Here is a 23366-nt window from a genome sequence, read left to right as displayed (position 1 = left end):
AGAATGCTCTTTTACACTTGCAACGGCTTGTTACTGTTGGACTGCCAGGGTCTGAGCTCCATCAATAACTGCTGTGTTTTTCTAATGCACATAGTTAAAAAGAGCAATATTTCGTATGGAACACTTTCCTAGGGAATGCAAAAAAGGACATTAACTAAATACATGAGAGTTGTCAACAACTTGAATGTGATACTAACACATCCTATGTGAATGTGAGGTTAACGGTTCGACCTTGTTGACTGCTTCTCATTTAAAGCCATAAAATATTGTCATGGAAACACGCAAGGGGTTCTCCAATAAGATGATACTTCTATCTCCTTTGCCACTTTTAGCACTCATTGAAGCAAATGGATGAAATCCTAGCCCCATTGAAGTCAGCGAGAGCTTTGCCCTTGACTTCAAAGGAGCCAGGATTTCATCCAATGAGTGTTCTGCTTGCTTAAGGACCACCAAATTTGGCCAGAAATGCTATCTTTGAAATCATCCCTTAGGTCATTTAGTACATCCCCTTGAATCACTGCAGGATACATTTCCTAGATGCTTAGAAATATGTCAGCCTTGAAGGTCTTTTGAGACAAGGTAGAGATCACAGTGATCAAGACAAGGAGGAAATGATTTCTTACCAATGAGTTTGAATGCTGAACAACTTGCTTTAATTCTTTAGTACACACTTAATATGGATGGCTTGGAATAGGTTCAGAATAACATATACACAAATATGAAAAGGACATACTTAGGTTTATGGGGTTTACTGTCGCTCCACTTCTGGCAGGGCACACCACTCTGAGTTTTAGATACTGTTCCTCTATAGTCCTTCCCCTTACCAGTCCTGCATTCTAAAAGATAGACTGACACGAAATACATTTTTATCTATCAGTATCATAACATCACATCTGTTCGAATTAAATAAACTACACACATGCTAATCAGCCTAAATACCCACATTCCGAAACTTCTCTACCACCCCCCACAAAAAAAAACCCTTAGTTGTGCTATTGTAAAGCTCTTCAAAATAGGTTAGTTTGCAAATTTTAATGACTTACATAAAGAAGGTCACTTGAATGTTTACGTAAAGACCAAAAAACTAAAATGTTTAGGGAAACAGATATAACAAATTATGTTTATTTTTGAAAGGTGGGTTCAGATTACAACAGCTATAATGCTCCCTTCTTGAGACTGGAATAAAACATTGTTGTTCTTATTGCCTCTCTGTTTGTGTTGTGCTGCTGTGAGTAAAACTGTACAAAATATTTTCAACAAAACCTAAAAGCATATGAAACTCACCTGATTTCAGGCAGAGTGGGCCCCAGAAAGAATCACAGATCTAAACATGCCTGAACTTTGGAGATTCAAAAGGTGGAATTTTGTAACTCAGACCTATTCAAGTTTGGGTTTTGTTACAAACAGTAAACATAGACAATGTGTTTCACTGAGATCCCCCTGCTCATGAATGAAACTTGACTCATTTACAGAATTATGTTGAAACCATGAGTCACCACTGCACAGGATGAAGCTGGATGGGTCTGATAGAGCTAAACTTTGAATTTTGGGCAGTGCTGGCCTTTGTGGAACTGGCCTAATTGTGTGAAAGACTGGCTTTATAGAAATAAATGGGAGTTTTGACACTGATTTCAGTGGAGCCAGGATGTCACCCTAGCTATATCATTTCCTTATGAAGATAGCCTTGAAGATGTAAAATGACCAGGTAGCTCTGAAAGCCTAAGTTATCAGTGATTTGTCCAGTCCCTTCGCAGTCATCCAAGACTGGCCTTTGGGGTCTGGAAAAATCATGCCCAAATCAAGGAACCTATGACTATGACTACAGAGCAGTTAACAGCTGTAGGGCTCAGTGCTGACCAGGCTACTGCTGATGGAACTAGGGCTGCCTATGGATTGGGCATCTGAAATTGCAGATGTTGAACAGCAGCATCTCTGATTGACTCTTCACAACCGTGCCCATTTGCAGTGACACACAGCATGCACTTAAACTCCATTCCTATCCGCTGGTCACCATTAAAAAGCAACATTTATCATACTGCAGTCTTTCTTATTTCTTGGTCCCAAGGTGCAAATTAGTGCAACTTTGAGGCTTACAAATTCTTCATTTTATGAGCTAATAATGGTGAGTGTCATTTTGGTTCATTTATGAATCATTCTAGCCCAGTTTCCTGTACAGGTTTCATTGTGGTAGATAATCATTACTGGCCTGCTCTTGTCTAAACAGACTTACTACAAGTGTCACCAAGCGTTCTAATACAATCCTGCTCCACTTGTATTATGCAACCTCCATTAAGCAACCAATTTTTGACAGTTCCTTGTTTGGTCATTTAGGACAGGTTTTACTCAGTATTTGTTTTTAGAGGATCTGGAATAGGCCTAGGTGGTGATTTTTTTTTTCAGGGGACTTCTGGCATCCTTTGTTTCTCCTCCCCATCCACCCATTCCCCATGCACAAGCACACATGCCAATGCTCAGTGTCTCCCCTGCTCCTAGTAAGCTGAGAAGGGCTGGGTTTCATCAGGTTGGTTTCAGTGTTTTTAAACACTGGCTATGGAGAATTTTTGTTGTTTCTCAGTTTTGCTTCAAACTTTCTCAACATAACCTACGCCAAAACTACCGTAGGAGCATAATTATCCTCTTACATATATCAGTGTAAATCTGGAGTAACTCAATTGACATAAAATTGATTTACCTAGGTACAGTAAGAGGAGAATTAGGCTTACTGCTTGTTTATGGATGGGGGGTCCAGATTTTCCTAAAATTGAGAGGTTTTGGATCTAGGGTTCTGATTCAGGCCTATTTCTAATATGGCCAGACTATACTTATGGATAAATAGGCAGTCTACCATAGAATTTTTAGCTGGGAACTTTTTGTATACTCTAAGAAGTTTTGCAATGTGTTCACGTTCAAAAATCTGAAGAAATGAACACTGAAGCAGTCAAGTGCTGACACAAACTCTTTTTGTTTGAATAAACTTCTGACAGTTTATATAACCTTTAGGTTTTTTTCCATCTGCTAACAAATAACCAACTTTGAACCCTAAACTCAAGCCCATGTTCATTTGGGTTAACAATTTACAAATTGATATGTCCAAATACGGCCTTTAATTCCCATCCCTCTTTCCATAACACAAACTAAATTAGTTTCTGTGATTTATAGCATGTTTGATGGGGAAGTTCTGGAAAATAACTGCACATTTTTTCCTATCAAACACTATCTGTGGCTGTGAATGTACTGAGCTATCTTGATTATCACTTCCAACGTTTTTTTCTCTTACTTAAAATTGGCCTCTCAGAGTTAGTAAGACAACTCCCACCTGTTCATGCTCTCTGTATGTGTGTGTGTATATATCTCCTCAATATATGTTCCACTCTATATGCATCCGAAGAAGTGGGCTGTAGCCCACGAAAGCTTATGCTCTAATAAATTTGTTAGTCTCTAAGGTGCCACAAGTACTCCTGTTCTTTTTGTGGATACAGACTAATACGGCTGCTACTCTGAAAGATAAAGAAGAGTAATCAAATCTCATTTTTGAGGGTTTAAGATGACCTCTTGTGGACAAAAGGGAAGAGTTGTTCATTCCGTCTACAGCACTGCATAATCATTTAGATGCCTAATGGGAAATGTTCACTTTCCTTTGACACTTTAGGCTATTAGTGACTGCCAGAGGCAGCACAGTAGACTACACGAATCAATGATCTGAGCCGGATAGGCAAATTCTTCATTCCTATTTCCTGTTCTGTAACAACATATTCAGACAACATGATTTTATCTTTAGGATTGATACAATATGCTTTAAAACTCTGTGACAATAATAGGGTGAATTGCAGAGGAACACAGCTCAATACTCAGTCGGCTACAGTAAGACCTCCTATCTCACTGAACCAGATGTATTGCACTGTTCTAAACTGTCCTTTAGCAGGGAGTTTCACAGCTTCATGCATAACAGTCAGAGCTCCTTCATGCCTTATGAAAGAAAGAAGCCTATTGGCAACTGGATTGGCTCTTTTAGTGTAGTTAGTACAAATTAAAATAAAGGAATGACTAAATCAAGAGTTGACAACTCCCTTGATTTTAGCACTAATCTTATGATATTAGGATTTTATTGAAAGCCCCAGCTCCTGGAAGCAAGTGATTAGATGAGAATTTCAGCTTTCAAATAAAAAATAAAGCAAATTTGTAGCCTTCATGGTTGCAGATAAGAACTAGAAAATGTGACCTTAGTGCACTCCAATGGTTCAAAAGCCAGAAGGAAAACAAAAATCCCCCCATTTTTTAAAAAAATATCTCATGGTTTTTAAGCCAATCTTGTGATTTTTGTAGCTTGACTCATGGTTTTTGAATGCTTGGGGTTGGCAATTCTGACATATTTATTGATTGTTTAACAGGAAACCAACCCCAAGATCCATGGCTGAGATTTTCAAAGGATCCTAAGAGAGTTGGATGTCCAAATCCCATTCAGTCAATTGATGTTACTATGTAATTTTTCTTCCCTTGGAACTTGTAGAAGTGGTCACATTTAAAAGTGGAAATTTATTTTTCCCACTGCCTACTGTCTTTTCAAGGCTTGACTATAATTTTACTTCAAGGGGAGAATTAAGGAATCCAAAAATAGTCTTAAACCCAACCACTTGTCTGAGCATGCTATAAGCCTAGAATAGAGATTTTAAAAGGGAGCTAATCAAAAACATGGATATTTTATATTTTCTTATTGAGAGATTCAATGTTTATAGACAGAATCAGAGGCAGATTACTGTTTTGTGGGGCCCTGAGCCAGAGCAAGTGGGGGTCCCTCCCTCCCCTTCCACCGCACCCTCCTTCACCCTGCGCTCCTGCCAGGGAGTGGGGTGGGGGTGCGCCCTGCCCACCCAGCATTCCTGCTGAGAGTAGAGTCACTCCCCAGCAGGTGCGTTGGGTGGGCAGAGTGGGTTGGGGCACCCGTTTTTCCAGGAGGCCCCAATTGGCTGGGGTCCCTGGGCACAGGCCCCATTGGCCCAATGGCTAATTCGCCACTGGATAGAATATGAGATCAAATGCTTCTTCTGTTGAATCATCCCTGGTTTTCTGGGACATATTTAAACCACATAAACTCAAAATTAAGGGATTGAAAATAAAATATATAAATAGGAAACCCAGTAGGGTTGAAAACTCACATGATAATAGATTCCACCAGACCCATTAAGCAGAGTGCTGCAAACACTTATCAGTGGAGAAATGTATCACTTTTTTTTTTTTTTGGTTGAAGCATGTTCAATATGTGTGATCCCAAAAACATAAAATGCTTGGGACTAGATGGAGGGTTAGAAATGCATCTACATCCTTTCCCTTCAAGGAGGCTGGTTTGAATCCAACCCAAGTTGGGTCTATTACCTTCTGAGGACTATATGGAATTACTTTAGTGTTTTCGGTCCATTTCCCTGCATCCATCTCACAGAAATCATCACCACCATAAATGACAGTAAACTAACAACCTCAGAAAAGCGGTCAAGGATATATTTCTGTCAGGTGAGCATATATTAAAGAAGTATTATCAAAATATATACATACTTCTCTTCTCAAAGAGCACTACATCTGTTCCTCTAACCAACTGCGATGTTTTGGTGTTCTCAGCCAATGTAGTACACTGTTGATCTTTACTGCTGAATAGAAAGGCCCTGTTGAAATTGAGAGGGGAAAGCAGTGGAAGAAACAGTCATTAATGTTATTTACATTATTGTCTTAGTGAAAATTTTTCATTATCCATTTTAGATTTTATCAGTCATGGCAGTTTAGAGACATTTTAAGCTTTTGGTAAAATTTTCAAAAGCACCTGAAGTGCCTAAATTGGACTTAGGCTCCTAAGTCTCTCCAGCACATTTTGAAAATGTTGCCCTTTGTCTGGAGTAGGTTGTAACTGCCTAGCCTATAACTCAGCCTGCACAAACTGAACTATGGGTGTTCGCTTGCATTCACATTAGGAAAAGTGGTTATGTAAAAGGAGTCCTAGCTAGCTCATGTTAACTAAGCCTGACTTACACTCAGCTTTTCCCTGGTCTAGCAAAGCCTGATACACCATGACAGGCTGCTCTTACTAACACAACAACACAAACAAAACAGTGTTCAACAATTATGGGCCAAAAACACGGCAGAACCATTACATTAAACAGCAATGTTGAGTAGGGTTACATACATCCGGATTTTCTCGGACATGTCCGGCTTTTTGGTCCTCAAATCCCCGTCTGGGGGAATTGCCAAAAAGCCGGACATGTCCGGAAAAATAGGGAGGGGTATTGGGGCTTGGGTCCGGGCCGGCGCCGCTCGACCAGGGCCGGTGCTGGGCCGGGGCCGGGCCTGAGTCGATCAGCCGGAACCGGGGCCCGAGCCGAGCTGGGCCGGAGCTGCTGGGACCGGGGCTGGGGGTCTCGGCCGCCAGCTGGAGCTGCTCGGCCGGGGCCAGGGCTGGGGCCGGTGCCCCGGGGCCCGAGCCGAGCTGGAGTCGCTAGGGCCAGGGGTGCTCGGCCAGGTCTAGGGGTGCTCGGCCGGGTCCGGTGTGCTCGGCCGGAACTAGGGCCAGCGCCCCAGGGCCCGAGCCGAGCTGAGCCGGGCCAGAGACGCTGGGGCTAGAGCCTCTTGGCCGGGGCCAGCCGGCCGCCGGAGGGAGCCACTCGGCCGGGGGGCCAGACTGGGCTGTGTCTCCTCGCGCTGTCCCAGCCCCAGCCCCAGCCCCAGCTTACCTGCTGCCTCCCTGTTTCAGGCTTCCTGCAAACATTTGATTCGTGGGAAGCAGGGGAGGGGGAGAAACGGGGGGCGGAGCATTCAGGGGAGGGGGCGGAGTTGGGGCGGGGACTTTGGGAAGGGGCGGGGTTGGGGCAGGGCTGGGGGTGGAGTTGGGGTGGGGCCCCGTGGAGTGTCCTCCTTTTTTTTTATTAAAATATGGTAACCCTAATGTTGAGTCCACTCCTGTAGTATTTTTAACTCATGCAACTTTCTTCTCCTGGGTCCCCCCCCCCCATGCTAATCAGCACACGGTGTTGATTTAAAAGTATTTCTACAAAGAAGTCCCATTGGTCTAAAAACCAGGCTTGATCAAGGGCTCAAAGGCACAGGGGCTTCATACTGCTCCAGTAGCAAAATTCCCATAAACTTCAGTGATGCAGGATCAGGTCCCACAGGCAGAGTTCATGGCTGCAGCCCTGACTTCCACACCTGGCAATCAGGAGGCCGAGGGATGATATTGTGTATGTAGAGGTCCCAGCAGTTACCCCTCTACAAAAGTTCCATGTATATTTTTAACTTTTCTTTAAGGAACTTGGTCCAAATCTCTCTCTTGCCTTTCCTCGGTGAGAGCTCCAGGAGTGTTGCTGAAGTTCTGCATCCTCTACATAGCTTACCGGGAGGGAAGGGGGGGGGTCACAGAGGATGGGTGATGATTCATTTGCATGAAAATAGTAGCTGGAGCCTGGCAGTGACTTCTGTGATCCTGTTTGGTAGCATCCCTTTAAAATGAATATTGTTTCTTGGTGGATCTTTGCCATCTTTAAAACTTTCAGTAGATTTTAAATTGATTGCCAAGCTATAAACCGCTTTAAAAACTCAGCACCAGATCACCTATGGCTTGAATGGGGGGAGGGGAATCGGAAGGGCAGAAAATTCCATAAGATTCACCTCTGGAATTTTCAAAGAAGCATCATTTGGAAGAGAAAGGGTTGGGGATCCCTGGAGTTTAGAGAGGAAGGCCTCCCAGCCCCATGGATGGACAGGACCTGGTATGAAGGGACCCTCCCTTTACAGTGCAGGCTTCTCCCTTTACACTGCTCCACCAGACCCCTTCCCTCAGGCAGCATGCTGGGCTCTGCAGTTAATGTTGCTGCAAGGAACGATAACTGTCAGTAGAATATCCAGTCAGATATATGGCGACTGAGTAGGGGACAGTGCTACAGGTTGGCCTGTTCCCTACTCCATCACCTCCAATGCCCCAAAATCCCACAGAGACCCTTACTCATAGGACCTCCACAGGGAAGCAAGGAGGGGAGGTGGGGCCATTCCCTCCCTCCCAGGGAGGCAAGAGAAGATCTAGTCCACACACATTAGTGCAGGGGACCCTCTGGCTCATGGTGCAGAATAAGAATGTGACAGACGCAACAAGTTCTGCTGCTGATGTCCTGTTTTCTGATCAGTGCATTTCTTATAGGCCTATGTATGGCAAAGGGTCTGAAGGCACCTGGATATTGGGTGTGTTAGATTGTTTGTCAGGAGGGTTTGTGCATCAAGATACCAAGTTTTTTTGTAACACATATGCTGAAATTAAAAACACCATCTTCATGGTCTCTCCTTCCATATTGTCTCTTTTCACCCACATCTCCCAGGTATTGACTTTCTGGGCATTTTTTCCTTTCCTCCCAAACCTCAGAATAAACTTCCTCCTGAGGAACACCTTTAGAAAGCTTCCTGAACATATAAAGCAGAATACTCAGTCGTTCGCAATGGAATATAGCTGTGGGACACATCAGAAATTACCTGCATGTGAATTTTGTTTCAGCTTCACATTTCTCAGCACATTCTTCTTTACGGTTTGTTTTGTAAGTCTGTTTTGTTTGACCAACTATCGAAGCACCCTCCGTTTTTGCATAGTTGTCTAGTATGTCTCCTTGTGCTAAAAGAAAACAAAAAAAAGGAGCGGTGATTAAAAAGTGTGACTTCTGCAGTTCATATAATTTATTCTTTTAAATCGCATTTTCTGTCACACATTGGCAAGTGATGCTGCCATTTAATTTGTGTGCATTTGAGCTAATGGTAACACACCCTGAATAAGCTCCATTCTCCTGGCACTGTAAAGGTTGGCATCACTGGACACAAAGACAGAGCAAAAGTGCTTTGACGATGAGAACAAGTCATTTGATGCATAGGGAATGGGAAGCAGGCAGAGAGACCCAAAGGGGTGAGGAAGCGAAACGGAGTGAATCAGAATCAAGGGAGATGATTTGGGAAACAGTATTTTGGAGAGACTGGAAGGATGGAAGTGATGCGAAAAAATGACTCTCGTTCAGTTTTATCTGTCACATCTTCTTGGTTGTCGGTCTCCAGATGTTTTGAGTGGAAACAAGACAACCTCAGTCATCAGGCTATCACTGCAGCTAATTACAAAGACCATGTTTCTTGTTATAATATCTCAAGACCGGATCAGATTTAATAGTCAAACTGTCAGGTCATGTCTTTGATTGTAATGAATTACAAAATTGTGAATTGGTAAATAAATTAATTTGGCAGTTTCTGAAAGCTAGACTTACATGTTAAATGTGTTGGATGAATATGCTAATATGTTTTATATCTGCATGAACCAATTAATGCTAAGATGTTCAATTATATTCACCCTTGTAAAGGAATTTGCTATCTAATTAACTTTCCTCTGACATCTATAAAAATTCTAAATGTCTATTCATCAGTTAGACAATTGTTTCTCTGTTGTTTTTAGCAGCAGAATTACAGAGAGCACTAATCATGTGGTTTTATCATTTCCTTTTCAAACGAGGATATTCTTGATAAATGTTTGATACTAAGAATTATTCATTCAGTGTGAAATTCACCCCTACACAGAGAGTGACCCCCAAGGCCTACACATCACTCAAATCCATTTACACCTTGTGCAGACCCTCTGCACAGGGATGAACTTCACTCTCATAGAAGTTGATTTGAATCAACACATATTGGGCCTGATTCACTGCTGCATTACTCCAGTTTTATGCCAGCGTAACTCCAATGAATTTAAGGGAGTTTTGAGAGTTCACACCATTACATACATGTATACTGTCCATATTTATATTATGCCAAATGCTTTTTTGTTGCAGCTATCAAAGTAAATTTATCTCCATTGTAGTTAAGTCACACGTCAAGGGTATTGTTTTATAGGTGCCAGAGGGAGTGGCTCAGTAGTATAAGAATCCAAGCATCCAAGAAAATCTCCAACCTTTCAGAATCCCATATCTACCCCTACCTTACTGATACATCTTTGTGGCACTCTAGTGGCCTGCCCTTTTCTCCAGAGCCAGCCTGGAGCCAAATGTACCTTCTCCTGGAGTTTTCATGGAAGTGCCACAGGTAACGGACACTTCTCCTCAAACTTCACAATCTGGGTATGCGGGGAACAAAGCACCTGCCTCGGCCAACCCTCTCATTGTCATACACAAGTTTTACACTGGTTTAATTCCATTGATTTCAGTGAGTTACTGTACTTTCAATTTACACCAGTGTAAGTGCAGACAAAGTCAGATCCAGAGTATCAGCTATGGGAGGAAATACTCCTAGTCCTACTGCCAGCTACTGTCCTTACTACCCATAATCCCTAGCTAAGTAGCTAGGGTCTAGTAGTTAGTGTACTAGTCTAGCATTTGGGAGACCTGGGTTCAAGTCCCTGCTCTGCTACAGTCTTCCTGTGTAACCTTCAGCACATCATTCACCTTTCTGTGCTTCCATTCCTCATGTGTAAAACGGGGTTAATAGCACTGCCCTACCCCGTTGGGGTATTTTAAGGGCAAACACTGAAAGATTGTGAGGTACTCTGGTGACAGGGGCTATATAAATACTTTAAATAGATAGCTGGAGAACATGCTCTGGGATTCATCTACCTAGTGTCCTGTTGTATGATTATGGAGCAATAGCTGTTTATGGGCCACCTATGGTTTTGCTCATCTCTAATCTCAAATTCTATCTGTTTTCCGAAACAGCCCCTCCTCAGATATTCAATTGCTTTCTCTGATCATACAGGAAGCATCCCCATTCTTACTCATCAGTGTCATGAATAGAAAATAACATTTGCTCATATCTTTGCACCTACAAAGCTGCTGCTCCTTTTTTTTTTTAACTGATTTAAATTGTGCACGAATACATTTGGAAGATGTTTATAAGCTAATTTTGGCCGAACTGCTAACTAGTAACAGACAAGAGAATGTGACTTAAATTCCTTTATGAAGATAGCAAAATACAAATAAAATAACTGATCTCAAAATACAACAGACTGTGCATTATTTTAACCTAAAGTCCAATTTGTTATAAACCCAGAAATGGCACAAGGACATTAATTAACAGGCCAGTCAAATATCTGGAAGTAAACTGATCTGTTCCAGTTATATATGTATCACTTATAAATGTTCCAGGGCTGATCCAGAATACATAACTGACTGTTTCATTAAGGTCCAGAGAGGGGTCAGTGTGGCTCACTAGTTTGGGATATGTGAGGTTGTGTTGGTAACACTGAGCAAATGCCTTTTCAGGTTTTTTTCTTTAAAGATTTTTAAAAATGCTAAATTAACAAGGGCTAATGACACTTCTGTTATGACAACATTTAGAGAGACAAGGTGGATGAGGTAATATCTTTTATTGGACCAACTTCTGTGGCATTGTAGGTAATCAGAGGGTTATAGATGGTGAGACCTCTGGGGATGAGGTTTCGTTTCTTGCATATGCTCAGTAAGCAGATGTCGCTCGCTGTTCAGGTCTAATTGGCAGTCCATTCTCGTGGCTTCTGCCAGTTAAGGACAAAAATGGAGAATACTGCCAGGATATTGATATATAACTTAAGCATTGGAATAAGCAATTTTGTGAATTAATAAACAGATCCCCACCAAGATGTAAACTACAATTTAATCCAGCAATGAACCTGGCAGGCAACAGGCCAACGACATTAGAGGAAGTGATGCTAGTGGTCAAATGGTCATTGTAGCAGGGTGGTCATCCTGCTCCTGCCCGGAGAGGTTGAAAGCAGCCCTGGGAGAGAGCTGGGACTGAAGGAAAAGGAAAGGCTGATTGGGGAAGCAGTCTCAGCTGGGGCCGTGCCCCAATCAGGCCGCAACTGGCCCTATAACAGGGCTGCTTGCCAGAGCTCAGGAGTCTCTCCCTAGCTGTAGAGAGAGACAGGCCTGACTGCTTGGGAGCTGAACAGGGTACCTGAGTGGAGCAGGGCTGGGGAAAGGCTAGAGGAGCTGGGGAGCTCCAGCCTGGAAAACCCCCAGACTGCAGGCCTTGCTAAAGGCCGGAAAAGGTACAGGGGTTGCAGAGGTGCAGCCCAAGAGTAGGCAGAGACAGCAGGTCCAAACCCTCCTTGCTGATGAGTGGCAGTTACACTGCAGTCCACCCCAGGAAGCGGGGGCTAGATGGTGACTGGAAGTAGCCAAAGACTGAGGCGAGGTGGGGATAGGGGGTAGGAGGTTCCCCAGGGAGGGGAGACCCTGAGAGACTGTGCGGTACTGCAGGGGGCAGAACCCCAAGGGAAGGGGCACCGGGGTCCAGGAGAGACATGGGGGCCAGCGGCAAGCAAGGCATCGGCCTGCAGAGGGTGCTCCGGAGGCTGGTAAAGCTAATTCCCTGAAAGACCAGCAGGAGGCACTGCGCTGGTGAGTCGCCGCACCGCTACAGTCATGAATTGATAAAACACCTGGTTTTGACAATATTTCATTAGAACTGAAAACGAGGCCCAGATATAGTTCATTGGCTTCAGAGAGTCGTCTTAAAAGTTTGAGAAACTGGTCATATTCCACAAGATTGGGAAAGAAGAGCAATCAGCTTGCTCAAATTATAGAAGGGCAATGCTGTTGTCAGTCCCAAGGAAGGTGTTGATGATCAGACTACAGCACCAGCTGAAATACTGTTTCAATCCAAAAATGAAAGACAACCAGTGTGGATTCCACATAGGTCGAGCTACCGTCCATGTTATATAAGCTCTGTGGAATGCAATTGACAAATGACTCAAGTGACAAAAGGAAGTTAACGTCATGTTTATAGACTTTGTAGCTTCTTTTGACTCAGGGCATTGACACTGTGGATGCTGTGGTGCCAATATGAAGTGCTTGAGGACTTAGTGCGCCAAGTGGAGGAACTGTACCTCAGTGCATTTATCTATGTGAGCGTCAACGATTGTATTACAGCCTGGGTCTCAGGACTATGCCCGGTATGTGTTCTCTCACATACATTATTTAATGTTCTAATAAATTACCTGATGACAAAGCTGACTGGGGCCAAAGCATGAGGTGTGAAATTTAAAGATTCATCTTTAGAGCATCTTGAGTATATGGCTGTATTGCCTTCCTTAGAGAGACTACTGTCCAACTATGGCTAATGCTGAAAGAGCTGGATAAAAACTCTCTCTGGAACTTAAGATCAATTGTGATTTAACCAAAGCTATGCTGTGATGGGGTGCATGAGCCCCACACTGATGAACTACTGATTAAAGAACAGCTCTGGGTCTAGAAAGCCCCACCTAGCTATACCAGCTTGGCATGGTCACATTGGAGGCTAGGCTCAAAAGGGAGAAGCTCACCTCAAGCTTGGTGGACAAAGCAAAGCAATTGTGTGCTGCAAGCTACTGCAGAGAAGCTGCTGGGGCTCCATGTGACCAAGGCCAGATTTCACTGCCAAGTGACCACAGTGTCATCACCCCACAGAAGTCATGAATGACAGGTCACAGCTGATAGAGGAAGACCCTCTGGAGCACGATCAGAGAGAACTCCAGGGGGAATCCAGAAACAAACCAGTGACACTGACAGAGGAATCAAAACTGGGATAGGAAATGGCCCAAGGAACAGGCATAAGGGTGCCCACCCTTAGGCCACATATCTGAGTATTATTCACAGGTTCTAAGCCACTGACCATTGCCATTGGGAGATATGGCCACCAACACTCGCCACTGGGTGGTGCTGCAAGGTTTGGACTTCAATCCCTCCAACAGATGTTGAAGAATGTGGGTACTGGCCAAGTCCTGTTAAAAGGACAGGAGGTGTAATGGTGACCCTGACCCAAAAGTGGCAATGGATACAGAAAATTTACTGAAATGGAAGGTGGAGAGCAAGCAACAGCAGGTGACCCAGCAACAGCAAGGTCAATTAATACTACTACAAGTGGCCCAGAAGCAGCACCAACTACTCCAGGAACTGATAACACAGTATCAGGTGCAACAGGAACACCTGATTCAGCAGATGGCATCACTCTTGCAGCCTGAAGGGGCATCTAACACTCAGAGACCTGGACCCTCAGGGGATATCCTCCCCATTGGGCTGCCCATCAGGCTTACAAAAATGGGACCACGAGATGACCCAGAAGCCTTCCTGATCACCTTCAAATGGGTGGCCACCGCAGCCTGTTGGCCACAAGAACACTGGGCCACCATGATAGACCCATATTTGACAGGACCTGCAGAAGCCACCTGTTGGGGCTTGGACTCCATAGAAGTATTGGACTACAACAAGGTAAAGGCAGTTATTCTCAACTACCTGGACATCAACCCTGAGATGTTCCACCAGCAGTTCTGAAATGAGAGATACCAGCCAGAAGCCCGACCCAGGTGGTGGCCCAACACCTGAAGGAACAGTGTTGCTTCTGGTTGAACCCCAAGAAGCAGACCAGAGTACAGGTGGCAGAAGCTATCCTGTTGCAGCAGTACAGGTTCTCCCAGCCAGCAGGAAGGAGTGGGTGAAACACCATCAACTGTCGATACTGGCAGAGGCTGTAACCTTGATAGAGAACAATCTGGCAGCCAATAGTCCAGCCTGAATGACACTTAGGATGGGAGCCCCCAGAACCAGGACACTGACCCCTAATGGGGACCTTGCTAGAATGGGCCACCTACCTTTGTGTCACCCCCACTTGGCGAGCAGGACCCAGGCACTAAGGCAGAATGGTCACCATGGAGGGGGGTGTGCCCACCAGGAGGCCCCGTGGCCCCAAGAATGAGCCAGATGACTGTGACCCCGAAAGGGAGTTGCTTCAAGTGTGGACAGCAAGGGCATTTTAGGCGAGAGTGCCCCTTCATGGACTGCAGCTATGGACAGGCATGGATGGCAGACACCAGAGCTTGTAGGCGGGGCCTGGCCAAGGTGATGCTGCCAGTATGGGTCAACAGAGCTGAAGTGATCGGTCTGATAGACTCAGGGTGTAGCCAAACCATTGTATGGACAAGCTTAGTAGAGTCCCCTGATACATAAGGTGCTCTGCCATACCTCCAGTACTTTCACAGGGACATGAGTCCCTGCAACAAGAGTGAAGCTGATGGTAAGCGGTTACACTGGGACTTGCCAGATCAGCCTAGCAGACACCCTGGCTTACCCAGTAACATTAGGGAGGGATTGGAAGTGGTTTGAGGGACTCCTCAAGCAGTGATGCAGGGACTGCCCCACCTCAGAAACCAACCCAGGCCTGAACATGAGGGGACTTATGGGCCAAGACAAAATGGAAGACCCCTGGGAGTGCCCCGCCAGCCAGCAGTGCCAACCCAGCAGCCCACTAGCTCTGGGACACCCAAGGAAATAAGCCACAATTGGCTACCAGAAGATGAGGATTTTGTGCAAGAACAATGGGAGGACCAGACTCTGAGCTGGGCATGGTAACAGATAGCTGTCTCCGATGGGGAGGTGGGCAAAACCCAATGAGTAAAGCACTGGCCTCACTTTGAGCTTTGGAATGAGTGATGAGTGATGAGACCATCAAACCCAGAAAACATGTCGATGGCTGCTGGGAGTCAAGAAGTTCCACTGGAGGCTTCTGCACCTAACTCACTCAGTGCCATATGCCAGGTACTTGGGGTGAAAAAAGACACTGGAGAGGGTGGCCCTTAGATTCTTCTGGCTGGGAATCTACAGAAGCGGTGTTCGATTTTTGTCTTGTGCCCAGAATGCCAGCTGGCAGGGCCCAAAGGGATGCCAAAGGCCCCTCTGATTCTGCTCCCAGTGGTGGGCATACCCTTGGAATGGGTAGGAAAAGATTTAGTGGGGCCCATTGAGAAGATCACATCGGGATACTGGTATTCATTGGTGATAGTAGACTATACCACACAGTACCCTGAAGCCATCCCAATACACACAACAAATATGCTCACCATAGTGAACGAACTCATGAAGGTCTTCACCAGGGTCAGAATACCAAGGAAATACTGATGGACGGAGGGTCCAACTTCTTGACCAAACTGATGTAGGAATTGTGTAAACTGTAGAGGATCAGAGCCCTGAAGACTTCCATCTACCATCTGCAAACAGATGGGCTGGTGGAGCAGTTCAACGGGACCCTGTAGGCCATGTTGAGGAAATTGGTCAAAATGGACACTTGACACTGGGCCTGACTGCTACCATCATTGCTATTTGTCATATGGGAGGTCCTCCAAACCCCCACAGGATTCTTGCCCTTCAAGCTTCTGTGTGTAGACAGCCCAGGGGGATTTTGGACCTCCTCCGGGAGGCCTGGAAAGAACAGGGAATGGGGTGGTGGGCTCAGTGCCATATATGTTCCAATTTTCAAGAATAACTGAAAATGCTAAGGGACTTTGCTAAGGAAAACCTCTTGAAGGTCTCTTGAAGGCCCAGGAACAGACCAACAACAAGGGGACACAGTTGCAAACATTCAAACCAGGTGACAGGGCTTGTTGTTACTCCCAATGCCCAAGTCAAAACTATTGGCCCTGTGGCAGGGGCCATTTGAAGTGGTAAGAATAATAGGGCCAGTTTATTATGAGATCCGTCAGCCTGGGAGATGGAAGGAGATGCAAATTTATCACATCAACCTACCGAAGGCCTGGAAGACTCAAGATGGCCTTCTGATAGCTCTTTATTCCCCAGAACCAGAACTGGGGCCTCAAGCCATGACATCCACAGACCCAACCGCTGTGCCAATGGGGCCGGAGCTCAATTAAAGGCAGCAAGACCAAACACTGCGACTGACTCAGGCCTTCCCCATAGTGTTCTCAGACCTCCCAGGGAGGATGTAGCAAGTACAGGAGAGTCATCAACCTCTGCCAAAGAAAAGGTGAGAGGTGGTCCGCGAAGAACTCCAGGCTATGCTGACACTGAGGGTCATCAAGAAGTCCCACAGTGAGTGAAGAAGCCTTATTGTGCTGGTGCCAAACCCAACGGCTCAATGAGATTCTGCATAGAATTTAGAAAGGTCAACACGATATTGCTATTTGATGCATATCCGATGCCCAGGTGGACGAGCTACTAGAGAGACAGGGGAGCGCCGAGTATATATCCATGCTAGATTTGACTATAGGATACTGGCAAATCCCTATGGCAAAGGTGTCCCAGGAGAAGGCAGCCTTTCCCTACTCCCTTTAGCATCTATCAATTTGTGACTATGCCTTTTGGCCTACAGAGTATCTGCCACCTTTCAGTGACTGACAAATAAGGTACTGTAGCCCCATAACCCCATGCACGCCTATATTGATGACACAGTCATCTATAGCTACAGTCAGGAAGACCACTTACAACACATCATCATGGTTGTTCAAGCCCTTGGGAAGGTTTACTGCAAATCTGGCTAAGTGCCACCTTGGGCAGAGAGAAGTGACATACTTCAGGTACCTGATAGAGTGGGGCCAGCGAAAACCCCAGTGGATAAGGTCCAGGCACTAACCGATGGTATGACCATGTCGACCAAGAAGCAGGTGCAACATTTCCTAGGCCAGGCTGGCTATTGCAGGGGGTTTGTGCCTGGCTTTGCCACAATAGTCGCCACCCACTCCTTACCGATCTAGTAAAAAGCACCCACCCCAGGAAGGTGCAATGGACAAAGGCATGTGACAGGGCCTTCAGAACTCTGAAGAACCGGCTAGCTCAGGGGCCAGTTCTCTTCCACCTCAATTTTTCAGAGCCTTTTATCCTTCAGATGGACATGTCAGAAGTAGGTCTTGCGACCATGTTGTCCCAAGAGGTAGGAGGTGAGAAACATTCAATATTGTATCTGAGTATGAAGCTATTCCCACAGGAGGAGATTGAAAATGAGGCCCTGGCTGTGAAATGGACCATAGAGGACCTATACTATTATCTACTAGGGAACTCCTTCTTACTCTTCGCGGATCACGCCTCCCTCTACTCGCTAAATTCTATGAAGGACACCGATGACCGGGTTGAGATGATACATCTCCTTGCAGCCTTATGACTTCCAGATGCTCAACTGCCTGGGAAGGGCACATGGAAAATTGATTTTTTTTCTCGGGAGGGAGGAGGAGAGCAGGAGGAATTGCTTCAACTAAATCCATTTAAAAACACTCCTTTAGTTAAATCAGTGCAAGTTGTGTGTAAACAAGGCCTAAGCTAAGAAAAGACATATGACTGGGTGATACTTCCATGCATTCAAAGAAGCTTTAGAAATGAACCTGCGAAGGGACAGGATGCAGATGACCCCCAAGCTACTTAGGAGAGGACAATCCAAAAATACTGAATAGAACTGGAAACATACAATGGCTGTTGTATGAGAAATGAACATCCCAAGGCGAGGACACCTGTACAAATAGTAATTTCCCAAACAAGGGACTCCATGGGGAAAGTTAATGCAATCTAATACCTACTCACTTCAAAGGGACTAGAATATGAGTGTTGTACACAACAAGGTAAGCATCTTTTGACTCTGATAGGCTGGACCACAGCTTGTCTGTAAGAGCAGTGGTCACTTTGACAGATCACAAGATGCCACACGAGGCATTATGCTACACATGTGAGTCCCTTATTATCTGATTTCTCTTTCCTTACCTACAGGTCTGTATCTGTTTAAATTAGCTTTTACAGGTAATGCTAGGACTGCTTTGATACCATTTATATTATTTTATTATGATTTTTCTCTGTCTGATTCTAATGAACTTGGTTGCATTGAAGATCCCTGTGGTCTGAGACTGTTTGGGGGGAAATAGTGCAGTCCATCCCAAGAGAGGGAAAGTGATTGGCCTAGCGCAGTGAGCAGTCAATAGGGAAAGCCTAGTCATCACTGACACAAGCCAAGTTACAGGGGGCCTGAAGTAACAATAACCCATTCCAAAGCCAAAAAGGAATCTTCCCTTTTATAAATGGGATTTATTGCTTAATGGTGAGGGTAAACAAATCTAATAGCTACTTGACTGACTACACTTTGGTAAACACAGTTCAAGCAGAATAGTCACAAAGCCCTAATTCTGAAAAGAGACATTCCTGTGACCATAGTGGGCCTCTGCTGGCATTAGCCAGCACAACTTGAAAATGGAGTGATTTTGTTCATTCAAGTTCTACAATAATCACCCTGCAATACATTATTCTTAATCATTACTTAGCATCTACAGTATGCTAGGTGCCTTTCAGACAAATAAAATAGACAAAGAGGCAAATTCTTCTCTCAGTCCTATCAATATAAATCAAGACTCAACAGAAGTCATTAAAGTTGCTCTGGATTTACACTGGTGCTGCTGAAGGCAGATTTTGGCTTGTGGTCCCTGTCCCTGGGAGCATACAATCTAATGGTAGACATGATGCAAGTGATGGTTACGAACAAGAACAGGGAGGACAGACAGGACTAGGAAAACAGATAGGAGTTACAATAATAAGGTCACATAGTTACTTAGATGTACTACACACATCTTGCTGAGTCCACTCTTTACTGTATTCCCAGACAAAAATGGCATTAAGAAGAAGTAAGATTGAGAGAATATATCAGTAATTTAGGGTAAAATATAGGGATGTTGTATTCATCTCAGATACATTCATTACTAATCCTGAAAATTCAGGATAAAGGTTAAACTTAAAGACGTCCGCACATGTTAAAGTATGAAAATATTCTGCTAGGGTATCCAAACAACCTTACCTCTGCCCCATAGCGACACCATGCAATAACCATATGGTTGTGATTAAGGCATTCAGTGTTGATGGTCTAAAATTAGATTAAATTAATTTTTAAAGACAGTTAATTTTTTTTTCTTTTCCTTTCCCTCATGGTGTCAGTACAGAGAATACTACTATGAGAAAACAATGAAAATGTATGTGAATAATGTTGATGCTTTTATTCACCCAGCACTGAGTTGTGACATGTGCCTACTGCAGTTTTTTCTTAGTCTGTGGAATTCTCTAACATTAAAAAGATGTTACTTTCTTATTCAGAAAAGGGAACAAAGATTGACATTTACAGCAGTTTGAGAAAGGCCCATGAGCAGATTGGTAAGGCAAATACTGAGTATGTTTCTTAAATACCTTGCCAACAGAGGACAAAATCCTATAAACCCCTAATCATGTAAATAGTCCTCACTCACATAATAATCCCTTTTATTTCAGTTGGGAGTATTCATGTCAGTAAGGACAACTCAGAAACTAGAATTTAAATTCACTTAGATATGCTTTAACACCAAATAATTACTATATTTTGTTATAGAAGGGCCCCTCTGTAATATTTCTAAATCCTAACTTCCATTAGCTAGAATCTATTCATACCTTTTACAAGTAACTATAACAGCTGTTTCTTTTATATCCCTCACTCCCACACAATCACACATACAACACATCCCTGTTTTCTTCTGTTATCTTTCCATATGATCTCTATCAAGATAAAGTTGTTATATAATCATATGACATATTGCCTTGATTGTTAACCTTACTTTTAAAACTGCTTTTGCAGCAGTTCATGTAGACATATACAATGTCTGCAGGAAGAAATGCCATCAGGTTTTGATATCTGAGTCAAGTTTCATTTGTACAGCACACAGAGTACTTATTCAAAATCTCCATAGCATTTGCTGATCTTCATAAAACAAATATGTATTTTTAAAGGCTTAACATATTGTCTAGCATTTTATAAATCCTCTTGTTTTTATCTTTTGAAGAACTAATCTTATGGAGTCTAGACTACTGAAGATTAAATTCCAATCTACTGAAATGCTTTATTGCCCCATACAAATCAGTAATAGGAAAGCCTCTTATAAGAAGCTGGCCACAGAAGAGACTAAAATCTCCATGCTACAGGGGATGTTTTCTTTTGTTTCTGCTTTTTTAAAAAAAAAACTTTGGATTTAAAAACAAACAAAAAATAACAATCTGTAATACTGCACTAAATAAATCAAAATCAGACAGCTTTGGGATATTTGATAGTAACTGATGTAATAAACAGACCTCGGGTCTGATCTAAAGCCCACATGGAGTCTTTCCATGGACTTAACACAGCTTTTATATTAGGCCTGTATTGGCCTAGTTTCAAAGGTGCTGAGTACCTTCAGTTCCCATTGGCTTCCATGGTATTTGTGGGTGCTCATTACCTCTGAAAATCTGGCCACTGGTAAATCTGTTGTCATTTGTTCAACACAAAAACACTGAAGGATGGTTCATCATTTTTTCTGGGACTTTAGCAAAGAGCAGGATAAATATGTGAGATCTCTGCTACCACTGGGCCTATGTCCGAAGTTTCGTGATTTACACCATTTAGTGCTGCCAAATCCTTTGTTTAACCGACCACTTGTTGAATGTGGTATGACAAAGTTGCAAACAACTCAATCTGAGTGTTGTTATTCGTTCTAAGGGCTGCATGGTATGACACAATCACAAAAATTAGCGAGTATCCTAGTAGTGCATTACATTGAATCAGAAGAACATATAAATCAGGAAATGAGACATATATACTGTTATATACAAGGATATACAATATAGTGTATAATACATAACAATTATTTTAAGTATAGAGGGGACTAAACCAAAATTTAGATCAGGAGATTCTGGAGCTTTGAAGAATCTGAACTAGGCTCTGGATAGAAATATTGTGGCTAGCACTTACTCTTTTAATGGGAAAGCCTAATCTTTGAACCCAAATACTCCTGGACATTTTCAGAGCTTAAAGGGGTCAGATCCCCCAGGGGTCACAGATCTGGCAATAACAATAGTAATAATAATCAAGCAAAGTCAATGAAGGGTGCACTTTAAGCACTTTTTTTAACAAAAATGCTGCTCCCAGATTATGATAGGCTCCCTTCCCCGCTCCCTCCCACATATATTTTTTCAGGCCACTTTCAGCACTGCTTTAAGGCATCTGAAATCCAGATAGAATTTGAATTTTTCAGTTTGAACCCCTCTCTAATACTAACAAATACTAGCAGCAGCAGGTAGTCAGGACTGCAGGGTCCCCTTTCTGTAGCTGCCACGCTTTGTCAGAGAGCCTTCATAAAGGAGCAACAAATATAGATTTGAGAGAAGATAAGTGATCCTGGGCTGTGTGGCTTTCACATAGACCTTTAAAGGCTAGGAACATTACTAATTTGCGCTTTTAAATATATAGGTCAATGTTTGCTGACTTGGATGCCTAAAGTTTGGCAAGTAAATAAAAGTGGCCTGATTTGCAGAGTTGCTGCACAACAACAGCTCCCATTTTCCTCTCTAGGAGCAGTGGTTGCTCAGCATCTCTGCAAATCAGGCCCCTTGAATTAGGTGCCTAAATATAGATTTAGGTACCCAATTTCAAGCACCAAATTTGGAAAGTTTGGCCAGAATCTCACTGATTAAAATGCAATATAAAGAAACCTTACCTGTGTATAGAAATAAAAGTAACAGAAAGACGGCTTTGCTAATCCCCATTTTGGGACAGGCTGGCTCTGTGCTGAAAGCTGTGTTAATGCTGTGTCAGTTTTATTGACTCACAGTCGACTTAGACAGCATCAAACAAACAAGATAGTCAAATTAAGTTAATCATTCTCCCTATTCTGTGACCCACTCTGCCACGATCTAAATGTTCAAACATTACCTTGAATTCAGGATCTTACAAAATAATGTTTAAATGTTTGTATTAGATGCTGGGAAAAGATGAAAGCACTCTTCTCTCATACAGGGCATGCTTTAGCTCTGAAATTGTTAGGCCTCATTTTGCTAACCTAAAGGCAGGGAGAGCATTACTGAAAAAATACAAAAAACAACGAGGAGTCTTTGTGGCACCTAGAGACTAACACATTTATTTGGGCATAAGCTTTTGTGGGCTAAAACCCACTTCATCAGATGCATGGCATGAAAAATACAGAAATAAGTATAAATATTACAGCACATGAAAAGATGGTAGTTGCCTTATCAAGTTGTGGTGTTTAGATGCTGCATGTGATTATTAGAACTGGGAGCACTGGCTGTTGGGAGTCTGAAAGGACAGGAAACGGGAAGGAGGGGGGAGGAGTTGAGGAGGCTGGGAGAGTTACAGAGTGTGCAGCTACAGCTTGGTAAAGAGATTTCCACTGTAAATAAAGTTCTGTTGAAGTTTGTTAATACCTTGCCTGGTGGATACAACACAAGTGGGGGTCAGTGCTAAGGAGCCTAATTCAATTAAGGTGGAAGTGTCCTAGTCTCAGCAGTTGACAAGAAGGGGTGAATATCAAAGGAGGAAGTTACTTTTGTAGTGCTAACGAGGCCAATGCAATCAAAGTGGACATTGTCCATTTCCAACAGCTGACAAGAAGGCGTGAGTATCAGCAGAGGGGGAAATTACTTTTTGCCACTGAGCAGAATGCAAATAACTGCTATTCTGGGTCTTCAATGCCAAGGCCCTGATGCTAATCTCAGTTACATTGTTGTATTGGCATAAATGCAGCTATGCCTGATTTATACCAGTGTAAGCGAGAAGAAAATCAGGCGCAAATAATGTTAACTGGGTTATATTGT

At 43.5% G+C, this 23366-nt stretch overlaps 1 protein-coding gene across 1 annotated transcript in view; it reads right to left on the bottom strand.

The window, feature by feature from the left end:
- LOC128834693 (plasminogen-like) overlaps positions 1-22360 on the bottom strand; it is a 62687-nt gene extending 40327 nt beyond the window's left edge. The window contains exons 1-4 of the mRNA XM_054023699.1: positions 22253-22360; positions 8497-8632; positions 5548-5654; positions 734-848 (exon numbers count right to left, since the gene is read on the bottom strand). Coding sequence (XP_053879674.1) covers positions 734-848; positions 5548-5654; positions 8497-8632; positions 22253-22301 — 407 coding nt within the window. The 5' untranslated portion in view covers positions 22302-22360. The remainder of the gene's footprint in view (positions 1-733; positions 849-5547; positions 5655-8496; positions 8633-22252) is intronic.
- Positions 22361-23366: the final 1006 nt, after the last annotated feature.

Source organism: Malaclemys terrapin, chromosome 3 (assembly GCF_027887155.1).
Source record: "Malaclemys terrapin pileata isolate rMalTer1 chromosome 3, rMalTer1.hap1, whole genome shotgun sequence".
Lineage (NCBI taxonomy): Eukaryota > Metazoa > Chordata > Testudines > Emydidae > Malaclemys > Malaclemys terrapin.
The sequence above is the reverse complement of the archived record's forward strand: the minus strand, read 5'-3'. Positions and strand labels throughout refer to the sequence as shown.